At 43.3% G+C, this 12,026-nt stretch overlaps 1 protein-coding gene across 1 annotated transcript; it reads left to right on the top strand.

The window, feature by feature from the left end:
* Nucleotides 1-1,172: 1,172 nt before the first annotated feature.
* LOC308689287 (uncharacterized protein) lies at nucleotides 1,173-3,814 on the top strand (the record flags this gene model as incomplete). Its single annotated transcript, XM_081362941.1, has 4 exons — nucleotides 1,173-1,311; nucleotides 1,488-1,562; nucleotides 1,984-2,974; nucleotides 3,133-3,814. The coding sequence occupies 4 exons, from the start codon at nucleotides 1,173-1,175 to the stop codon at nucleotides 3,449-3,451; spliced, it is 1,524 nt and encodes a 507-aa protein (XP_081219067.1). The 3' UTR covers nucleotides 3,452-3,814.
* Between the last annotated feature and the right edge of the window lie 8,212 nt (nucleotides 3,815-12,026).

Here is a 12,026-nt window from a genome sequence, read left to right as displayed (position 1 = left end):
TGCAGAACAGTATACAATAGTATATTTTCTGTCTGATTTTTTTATCTGAAGCCAAATTAGATCACAGAAAATTATTTAAAATACTCGATTTGCTTTATAAAGTAAGTTTATAAGCACAAACATGGTTTTAATCTCATAAATTGTCGTGTATTGATGGTGTGCTAAGCTAACATGCTAGCTAGCCCTAGGTGCACCTGCCACCTAGAAGTTATATTTTTATTATTTTTGAACGCTTACTGAAATGTTTCTTTATTCAAGAAATGCATTTAAAACAGTTTAGAATGTAAGGGTGAACTTTGAGAAAATAAATTAGTGACTGAAACCATATGAATAGCATGTGAATAGCCAGTCGTTAGTAACTAATGCAGACAAAAGAAATGCATATTTAGAGCCATAACCTGGCTGGAGAGGTGTGAATGTGTGCAGGGGGAGACTGAGACTGAATGGGGCTCGTTTGCACCACAAAACAATAAAGACAATATACTGCATAGATGGTAAGAAGATGACACTAAATATCAGTAGCATTTTAGCATCAAATCAAAATAAAGTCACATGACATGGTCTTGAAAAACATTTCACTAAATACAGAGTTTTGGACTTATTATCTTAAGATTTTAAACATAAAATGTTTAGACATGTGGCATTAGCTGTAGTGCATTTCTAGACTGCTCCAGGGCCAACTTCAATTTTATTTTCATGAGGATGTTTCATAAAAAATAATTTCTAATAACTTTACAAAACTTTGAAGCTATTTATAACAATTTTTGTCATTATGACAATAATTAATTCTACATTACAATAAACTGCCAGGTGTCAGCTTTCAAATGAGATCATACTTGTGCTTTTAGTACAAAGGGTTCATGAACTGTATCTGTTTCAGTTTGGGTATGTCATTTCTTGGGATTTTTCAAAAGTGGGGTTGCAGCTTAACAGGTTAAATCATCCCTCTGCATTTGAGTCTCTTTCGTGTTTTCTTAAGTTTGCCGTGACAGAACGATCTGACCATGTTAAGGACTCAGCGGAGGGATTCTCAGTATCCACTTGTTTCCCTTGTCGTTTGCCCACAGGATGAACGCATCCATCGTGTTCAGGCGCTGATGGCGCTCCGCCAGCAGGGAGCTGACATAAGGAAGTTTGCAGTCAGATTCCTTAGTACAGCGGAGGGGCTAGGGATGAATGAGGAGGCCCTCAAGGACCTTTTTTTTTGTGCCCTTGATAAGCCCATGGATTGGGTGCTCAGAAGGATCTATGATAACCGTACTTTTGTGGCTATGGTGGAGGGTCTCGCTCATTTGCAGGAGCGAGAGTCCGGTAATGTGGTCCCAGGGCCGGTGGTCCCAGTGCCGGTGGTCCCGAGTCCAGTGGTCCCGAGTCTGGTGGTCCCAGTTCCAGTGGTCCCGTGTACGGCGATTCCGAGTCCAGTGGTCTCTAAACAGAGGAGGAGAAGGAAGACTCTTTCCGTATCTGTGCCGGTGGGTTCTATGCAGGTGGTTCCAGTGCCGGTGGTCCCAGTGCCGGTGGTCCCGAGTACGGTGGTCTGGAGTACGGTGGTCCCAGTTCCGGTGGTCCCGAAGCCGGTGGTCCCAGTTCCGGTGGTCCCGAAGCCGGTGGTGCCTGTTCCAGTGCCTGAGCCGGTGGTGCCAGTTCCAGTGCCTGAGGTCGAGGCGGTGGTGCCAGTTCCAGTGCCCGAGCCGGTGGTGCCAGTTCCAGTGCCCGAGCCAGTTCCAGTGCCCGAGCCGGTGGTGCCAGTTCCAGTGCCCGAGCCAGTTCCAGTGCCCGAGCCGGTGGTGCCAGTTCCAGTGCCCGAGCCAGTTCCAGTGCCCGAGCCGGTGGTGCCAGTTCCAGTGCCCGAGCCGGTGGTGCCAGTTCCAGTGCCCGAGCCAGTTCCAGTGCCCGAGCCGGTGGTGCCAGTTCCAGTGCCCGAGCCGGTGGTGCCAGTTCCTGTGCCCGAGCCGGTGGTGCCAGTTCCAGTGCCCGAGCCAGTTCCAGTGCCCGAGCCGGTGGTGCCAGTTCCAGTGCCCGAGCCGGTGGTGCCAGTTCCTGTGCCCGAGCCGGTGGTGCCAGTTCCAGTGCCCGAGCCAGTTCCAGTGCCCGAGCCGGTGGTGCCAGTTCCAGTGCCCGAGCCGGTGGTGCCAGTTCCAGTGCCCGAGCCGGTGGTGCCAGTTCTAGTGCCCGAGCCAGTTCCAGTGCCCGAGCCGGTGGTGCCAGTTCCAGTGCCTGAGCCGGTGGTGCCAGTTCCAGTGCCCGAGCCAGTTCCAGTGCCCAAGCCGGTGGTGCCAGTTCCTGAGCTGGAGCCGAAGGCGTCTGTTCCTGAGCCCTCAGTGACTGCGACACTGGCCATTATGACCACAGCCATGTGGTGTGTGTGGGCTGCGCACACACTTGGACCGGTGGAGTCTGTTCCAGTGCCTGAGCCGGTGGTGCCAGTTCCAGTGCCCGGGCCAGTTCCAGTGCCCGAGCCGGTGGTGCCAGTTCCAGTGCCTGAACCTGAGCCGGTGGGGTCTGTTCCTGGGCCGGTGGAGCCTGAGTCTGTTCCTGAGCCGGTGGTGCCTGTGTCTGTTCCTGAGCCTGTGTCTGTTCCTGAGCCGGTGGTGTCTGTGGCTGTTCCTGAGCCGGTGGTGCCTGGGTCTGTTCCTGAGCCGGTGGTGCCTGGGTCTGTTCCTGAGCCGGTGGTGTCTGTGGCTGTTCCCGAGCCGGTGGTGCCTGTGTCTGTTCCCGAGCCGGTGGTGCCTGTGTCTGTTCCCGAGCCGGAGCCGGCGTCTGTTCCCGAGCCGGAGCCGGCGTCTGTTCCCGAGCCGGAGCCGGCGTCTGTTCCCGAGCCGGAGCCGGCGTCTGTTCCCGAGCCGGAGCCGGCGTCTGTTCCCGAGCCGGAGCCGGCGTCTGTTCCCGAGCCGGAGCCGGCGTCTGTTCCCGAGCCGGAGCCGGGGTCTGTTCCCGAGCCGGAGCCGGCGTCTGTTCCCGAGCCGGAGCCGGCGTCTGTTCCCGAGCCGGAGCCGGCGTCTGTTCCCGAGCCGGAGCCGGGGTCTGTCCCGCCAGTCCCGCCCTGGTCTGTCCCGCCAGTCCCGCCCTGGTCTGTCCCGCCAGTCCCGCCCTGGTCTGTCCCGCCAGTCCCGCCCTGGTCTGTCCCGCCAGTCCCGCCCTGGTCTGTCCCGCCAGTCCCGCCCTGGTCTGTCCCTCCAGTCCCGCCCTGGTCTGTCCCTCCAGTCCCGCCCTGGTCTGTCCCTCCAGTCCCGCCCTGGTCTGTCCCTCCAGTCCCGCCCTGGTCTGTCCCTCCAGTCCCGCCCTGGTCTGTCCCTCCAGTCCCGCCCTGGTCTGTCCCTCCAGTCCCGCCCTGGTCTGTCCCTCCAGTCCCGCCCTGGTCTGTCCCTCCAGTCCCGCCCTGGTCTGTCCCTCCAGTCCCGCCCTGGTCTGTCCCTCCAGTCCCGCCCTGGTCCGTTCCTCCCGTTCCTAGTGGAGCGTCTGGTAGCCGCTCCGTAGGGAGGGGGTAATGTCACATGCCTGTCCTGTCTTGTGTAGCACATGTGGTGTTTGTGTTCCTGTCTCTGTGTTGACCCCACCCTCCTTGTTATCTCTTGATTGGTTTCATTTGCCCCACCTGTTGTTCCCTCATTACCTGCCTGATTTGTCCCCTTTATAAGTTCCTTTGTGTTGGCAGTCTGTGTCGGATCGTTGTCCTGTACACGTCTCCTGTTCTTCCGTTACCCATTTGGTATGTTCAGTTTGGAAGTTATTGAGTTTGGGTTTAGTTGTGTTTTTTCCCCCTCGTGGGTGTTTGTTTTACGTTGTCTTTTTCGTTATTAAATCATCCCTCTGCATTTGAGTCTCTTTCGTGTTTTCTTAAGTTTGCCGTGACAATAATAAGGTATTGTGGCAGTGTAATTTTTGTACGTTTTAGGACTGCATTGATTTTCAAATTGTAAATGTCTTAAATGTTTTGTAAATTGATTTGATATTTGAATACAACTCCTAACTTAATTGTACAATGCATGCAATTCTTTTAAAACTTGTTTTCATTGTAGTTATGCTTTTTTCTGCGTAATCCACAATGTAATGTAATTGAAACTTTTGTTTTAATATCATAATTATTTTATAAAATGTATTACTCCTAAAAATCAGTGAAATAAATGTGAAACGCATGTTATTGTGCTTCTTATGGATAGAAAGTAAATATTGACATTCAAAAATAAAACGCATAACAAGAACATCATTGATAATGTTAAATGTTATGTTCATATTTTTTTCTCACCTCAGGTGTTGCATGCTGGAAAAATAAGTCGTCTCCCTACAAACAGCTCTTCTGGAGGATGTACTCAATCTCCACTTGTTTGGAGTGAGTGTGGGTTTGAGTACAAATGCTGCACACCTGGTACGTTTTGTGTAAATTGGTGATGAATAAACTAGTTGTTAGTCTAAAGGAAAACTAAAAATCTAATTTACTTATGTCATTCCTTGGAGTTTAAAAGTTCTGGACACCATTCAATTGCATGGCATGCACCTACAGAGCTAAGAAATTATTCTTAATGTTTGTAAATGTTCAATGTCAACTATAAACCTACTATAGGTTATAAACCTACTATAGGCTATAAACCACCCTGGATTTTGCAGTTTTCACTGCATGCAGATCAGTTCTAATGAGTTGATATAGTGTCCTTAAAAATAACAAAAATAGACTAAAAATAATAAAATAAAATAAACACTTTTGCAATCAATTCTGAGTGACTACATGTACATGATTTTATTCATTGAAAAAAATAATTTATCCACCCTGAGATTTAAATGTAATATATGTGTAACACGTTCAGAAGAACATTAGTCTGCTATTTAAAAAAATTATGCAAAGATGGATGGTAACTTTGTTTTGTTTGTTACATTAGCCAAATGTTTTTCATGTATTTACACATTCACTTCACTTTTGCATCACATTTTTTTTTTGCAATTGCATCACATTTTAATGTTCATTTACTTGATACTGTAGAATTGTAGAATATATATCTAATATTCAGAAATATGCTTGAATAAGGCCTACAGCCTGATGAATTTAAAACATCATCACTTTTAGTATGGTAAAAGGTGTAAAGACGTGACTTCATCATTGACAGTGAGTGTATTGGACACACACAATAATAACAAAGCTGTAAGAAATCAGACCATGATGAGGAACGTAATATTTAATCGTTTATTTTCATTACTGTCGCTTACTTCCTGCCATACTCATTCACCGCCGTCCTCGGCAATGACAGCTTGGGGATTTCCGCATAAGCTCCTCCCACTTGCACATTTGTGAAATCCCTCCTACTTGCGGCATAAGCTCCTCCCACTTGCAGGTCTCCGGGCTGCAGCGATACAATCATGCATTGATTGAATAAACTGTGTAATCTGAACGCACCCCTGGCTTGCACAGCTAGTGAGGAGGTGGGTTAATAACGAGGTAAGCGATTATGATTGGCTAAGGCAGAGTCATGCGCACCACACACACACACCAGCTAGCAGAGATGGTGAGTCAGGAGCTTTCAAAATTAAAGTTGTCATTTTCAAGGTGGAGATATAAGCACTACTTCAAATTCATTGAGGTCAGCAAGGGTTTATACAGGACATTCAAACTGCAAAGTGTTTAAGTTACTGCTAATAGAGCTGAAACAACTAATCGATTTAATCTATTAAAATCGATTATTAAAATAGTTGTCAACTAATTTAGTCATCGATTAGTTGCTAAATAACTTTTATTTGCCGTATGCGGCTCATTTCGTGCATATTTTAAATCTGCGGTGACCAAAGTGTGGCAGTAATGATCCACCGGAGGTTTTACTCAGCCAGTACAGCAGGAGAAGTAGCGAATAGCCAATAGCTGGCCTTGTTTTATGTCACGTGCTTCCCGCACAGCGTCTCTGCAGCATTCAGCGAGATGGCAGCTCGAGAAAGAAAAAGAAAAAAGCGGAAGATGAAACTAATCGAACGAAGCAGCATTCGGCAGTTTAGGATATCGCACAAGAATTGTCAACAAAGAAAACATTTCATCACTGGAGAGGTTTTTTTTTTCCGACACCATCGTATCAATTGATTTTGATTAATATGCGCGAGGGAGAGAGAGAGAGCAAGACAGCGCTCGGGTGAGTGCGCGCGCGCGCGCGCGGCCGGGGCTCTCTGTTAAACTGACAGGACTTGTCACCATAGACAGTAAAAGAAATGGACACAGCGACCCCATTGAATTCAACGGAGACAAAGTGAAGCCAATTAGAAAATCTTACTTCCTGGGGGTCCAGCGTACTGCGCAGACTCAAACTGAGCTCGACGACGTAGATGTGACGTGAGCAAACCGTCTGTCTTCTAGTAGCTGTGCCAAGATCAATCTGAATCATTACCTTCCGAAACTCGCAGAGACGGAGAGCGTGAGTAGGAGCTGTCCATGATCTTGGAGCAAGAGAAACTTTTTGTAGGTGTTCTGATTAATTACTTTGTCATTTTGCCTCGACGTCCCCCCGATTGCCCGCGAGCTTCTCCTCCTGTCCATACGGTAATTCTCTACTGTGCGACAGAGAGTCGCGTGGCTGTGACGCAATCGTTAGCCTACTTTTACAAAAACTGCTTCTACAGGGCCATAACGTAAGATACAAGGTAATGGAGCATTTTATACATTGTCGTGTTTCTTTAGAAATAAATAATGGACAAATGGAGTCTTTAAACGCCTCAGATGTGAAGTTATTCGCTGTCAAAGTGACGCCAAAATGAATGGGAGTCAATGGGATGCTAACTGGAGGTGGGGTTCCGTTAGCCAATGGCGGCGTCCGGGGGTACTTCAAAATAATACAAATCCCTGCACCCTTGCTTGTCACAAGCAAATGATACACTTTAACTCTATGATGGTTAAACTCTGCAATTCATTATTTTCACTCAGAACTAATGTTTGGTAGGAACGAAAGTTTACCATAAATTTACCAAAAAAAGCTACTTTCAACTTTCTGATTGATTTCACAGCATAAGCTATAAAGCTGTTTCCCAGGTATAAGCTGTGTGTTTACAGGAAAGAATAAAATAAAATGCAATTTACTGCAACTGTATTCTTTATTCTTATTCTTCGTGAAAATATGTTCTGCAAGATTCCTTAATAAGCTTTGTTCGGGATGTTAAACTACTTTACTTTAGGAGCCCTAAGGACTGCCATGGTGAAAACATTTGAAATCTCCTTTGTGAAATTTGCTAGAGTACCTATGGGTCAGTGTTTTGATTGCAGAAGAGTTCGACAAAGGATTACTAACACATAATAAAACACAACTCCAAGTATGTTTTTGATGAGGATATGACAATGCAAAATGGTTAAAATCTCTAAAAAGTCTATGTTGAATGATAAAGACCCTTTGTTAATAATTTACTTGGGGAAAAAATGGCTAAAACTAAAATATAAGTACATAAACCGATTAATCGATTAATCGTAAAAATAATCGTCCGATTAATCGATTATCAAAATAATCGTTAGTTGCAGCCCTAACTGCTAATTAAAATTTTAAGGAAAACAAATATATTAATCTGAAATGTAGCAAATTAATTTTCAATTCATTCAGGTACAATAACCAAACATATCTCAAGGTCTTTTTATCAATTTAATTAATAAACTAATTATATAAAACTATTGTCAGTGCACTACAAATAAACTGGTTCTATGCCTTTACTTTATTAATAAAACTTGTTTAAAAAATACAAGGCTTAAGTAATTTATTTTCCTTTGGTGGTACAGCCTGAGACATGCACAAGCCTTCTGCATTTTTGTTTTGCTTTTCCCTCCATTGTACCGAACTCATACCGAACCGTGACGTCTGTGTACCGTTGCACCCCTAGAACGTGCATGTAATGTATACATTATGTATACAGGAGCAAAGACTTTGTCGACATCTGTTGTAAGCAACTCTAATTTAATGAAGCATCAAAATACTTGAAGTACAGAATGTCTACCAGACCAGTTGTCTGACATTTGGAGTTTGATTTATTTCATTAAGAATAAGACTACAGAGCTAAACACACTTTTTTGTTGTTTAAAAGTTGACTTTTGTTGTGAACAAAACACTTGGAAGTACAGGTTGTTTACTTGACCAGTTGTCTCTGGTTGAGAGAGTTTGAATTAATTTGCTAGAGTTAAATGCACTTTATATGGTGTAACTGTTTTCTTTTCTTACAAAGATAATGCTTGAAGTGCAGGATAAACCTCTTGCTGTCTGTCGACGTGCAATAAATATCGAAAGTTATGTACAAACACCTGTCTGTTCTACTCATTTCAACTGACTTGTGAAAACTGCTAAAAAAAATCCAAATTCTTTGACATATAGCAACTTTTTTTTTTACAGTAACGCAAATAGTTACTTTCCCTAGTAATTAGTTACTTTTATTATAATATATTAAGTAATTCAGTTACTAACTCAGTTACTTTTTGGAACAAGTAGTGAGTAACTATAACTAATTACTTTTTTAAAGTAATGTTCCCAACACTGTTTATTAGACAGGTGAGCAAATGTACATAAAACGAATCAATGTTATATAGCTCAACATGATGAAATGTTTGAATATGATAAGTATGTTATGTTATTCTAATGTTGATCTAGCTTACTGCTAGTGTCAGGGTTGTGGGTGAGGGAAGAAGCGAGGACTCAAGTGCAGAGTTGATGGGCTTTATTTTAATAATAAAAAATAAAACAGGAACAAACAAAAACTACCCCGAAGGGGAAAACAAGACAGACTTGACTTGGACTGGACTTGGCAACAGGATCTAGGCAGGACACAAGAGGTACATTCGACAACAAAACAGCATAGGACTGCAAACACAGGGGGAATAAATAGGGAGAACAAACCAAGGAGGTAACGAGGGAGGACAGGTGGGGCAAATAAATCAATAATCAGGTAACAAGATGGGAGGGGCTAGACAATCAACAGGAGAACACATGGCACAAGGAAACATACATGACAAGCCATGTGCTCACACCAAACATGACAAAAACACAAGCACATGGCCAGTAAAACAAATCACCAGCCATGTGCTCACACTTAACAAGACATGAACACGCAGCCAATGAGAACTCACAAGCCACGTGTTCACACAAAACATTACAACATGAAAGCACACAGCTAGTGAAAAACAAGCTGTGTGCTACACAACACAAGAAAAAACACGCAGACAGAAGACAAACACACGGAGCATGGATGTCCGAATCCCGACACAGAACCGAAACCAAACTAGACCGATGTGCCGGGATCCAAACACCACGCCCCGCACATGTAACAAGGCACGTAGACAAGTGAGTGCACGGCTCGAGAACGCTCGAAATCGCGCACTCAGACAAAGACAAGACAAAAACCAGGAGTGTCAGAGCTGTCACAAAATCAGGAATTTAACTAGACAGGAGTGACAGAACCCTGACAGCTAGTCTCATATAGATAGTGTAGACCAAGTGAAACAGCACTGCGTTACCTCACAAGCACTTGTTAATACGTTTAATACGTCAAATAAACTGACCTGTGTGAGTAGTAATTCAGCACTTGCGGGTAGTTCGGTAGAATTACAGTAAATGTGAAATTCCTTTATATCAGCGGGACTCGCATGTGGCGCTGATATCTGTCTCTCATTAGCAATCTCGCCCTGCTTCATACCACAGTCATGTTAAAAAAACATTAATGTATTCACTCATAACCTTTATTAGATCCATCGGCATTGTAGCAAATTAGCTTTTATATATATATATATATATATATATATATATATATATATATATATATATATATATATATTAGTATAACGGATTATAATTAATTATAAATATTTTATTTATTTTTAGAATTGACTGTAGCAGAATCAATAGTACAATTATTTAAACAGTTCATCCAATGAACAGAAAGCATAATCAATTATTCTAGGAAATATATTATCTTCCTGGCCAAGAAATAATAACCATTTCCAACTAAAGTAAATAAAGTTATAGCAGGGTAATAACATAGGTATCGCTAGATCAAGATGTTTAAGTGACTTCGATATGTGGCAAACACAGACACAATAAAGCATGGATTTACTGGTTTAATAAACAAAAGTACGGTAGGCTACACACACAACTAAACTAAGCAAAGATTGTATACAGAATCAAGAAAGTGAAGAAAGCGAGAGAGAAGAAAAGAGAATGGCAAGGTTACAATCAGTTAACCACAACCTACGAGAAACATCAAAGAATCAGGGTCACCTTAAAGGGGCACAATAACTTACAAACGCATCTAAAGGCTGCGAACGGGTACTTGCATTGACTTTGGTTGCTGAAAAAGTCCAGATGCAGGAGATTCTTGATGATTTTGCCAGGAGTGCGCTGAAGCATTCGTTTGAGTTCTTGGGGTGGTCCCCGTTGAATCCAAAGAAGTTAACTTGACAATGAAGTTGCCGGAAGAAGACACGAGAATGTTGTCTCAAAGAGATTGAGCCAAGATCTGAACTAATCAGATACTCTTAAAGGTCCAATTAATTCACACCCATTTGTTGAGGTGACCAATCTAAGATGACCTGGAGAAAGTCTTTGTTCCATCTTATTTCGATTTGCATGTTCATGCTGGCATGGAGAATTTGTGCAGTCTATACACAAAAGTATGGTACAACTATATTTATGATGCAATTTATAAAAAAATGTTGTACACCATTGATTATAAAATCAAAAGGGGATTATTTTGATACCAAGAAAGAGGGGATTTGAAGACATTACAGCAGTGATACGTCATCTTTGGATATCAACATTGGAAGTTACTCTAACATAGCTAAAGAATCATAACTAGTCATAAATAATAAAACATAGGAACATGCATAAAAACAGGAGAAATACTATAAACATTTGGGAAAGTTTGTGGGTAAGAATGGAGTAAATGACCTTTGTGTATTGGAGTTTGTCTCTATAGTGGTTAGTGGCTAGTGTCTGTTGTGCTGTCTTTGAGGCTTGTAAACACAGTCTCTTGCTCAGATCATTAAGGAGAGCAGAGGTGATAGCAGCCTTTGAAGAGAACTGGTTGAGGGCCGATGACAACAGGGGAGAGGGGGTAGATTTTATGAGGCCTAGAGCATTTTGAATTCGGCATTTTGGAGTTCATTCGTTACAGCATGATGACAAGTTCCATGATTCCGCTCATTCATTACGCCTTTGTTATTGTTTTGAAGAGGTTAGCGACCCCTAGCAGTAAAAAAAAAATCCATATTGTACCTTTAAATGACATGTGAAAATCATCCATTTAGCCAAGTAAATAGGAAATGTTTACAATAGCTGTATCTGTCATAATTCAGGGGCGGAAGCAATATGCAAGTAAACTCTTTTATTGTTGGTCAGAAGACACAGCAAAAACACACGGGTGGGCTGGTGGCGCAGGGACTTGATGGTCAGCGTGGAGGTGAAGACAGGTGACGGTGAATCCAGTGAAGTGAACATCCAACACGACGAACACCACGAAAACACCGAACAGGACACGATCAGGAACTGGAACAGGAACTGGAAGAGCTGACGACGACAAAACACTGAGGACACCAAAACCAACGATCTGACAGGGAAAGGAGAATGCGATGAGTTTATATAGTAGAGATGATTAATGGTAGCTGATGAGGGGAATGAGATCAGGTGGAGTGCTGATCAACTGAACGAGCAGCCACGCCCACTCACACACACCCACACACACTAAACAACAAATACACGAGACACGAAGAAACCAGTGAATTCATGAACCGTGACAGTATCACTCTGTATGCAACTGTAACTGTGTGTTACTATGGTTACCTATGTTTATAGGTAGTGTTTATAGGTAGTGTGTTAAAGGGGTGGTTGATTTAACTTTTTTCATTTTAAATAGTGTGTACTGTTGCTGCTGGTGTATGAACAGTATCTGCAAAGTTGCTGCGCTGAAAGTTCAACGTAAGCAGAGATATCTTTTAAAAATCAGGAAGTTTAATGCCTACAAAAACGACTCGAATGGGACTACAACGAGATACTTCCCGGGTTTTATACGTAACTAACCCACATCAACCGCACAAC

Source organism: Scardinius erythrophthalmus, assembly GCF_964197995.2.
Source record: "Scardinius erythrophthalmus genome assembly, chromosome: 4".
NCBI lineage: Eukaryota > Metazoa > Chordata > Actinopteri > Cypriniformes > Leuciscidae > Scardinius > Scardinius erythrophthalmus.
This window is presented reverse-complemented; position numbering and strand designations above follow the sequence as displayed.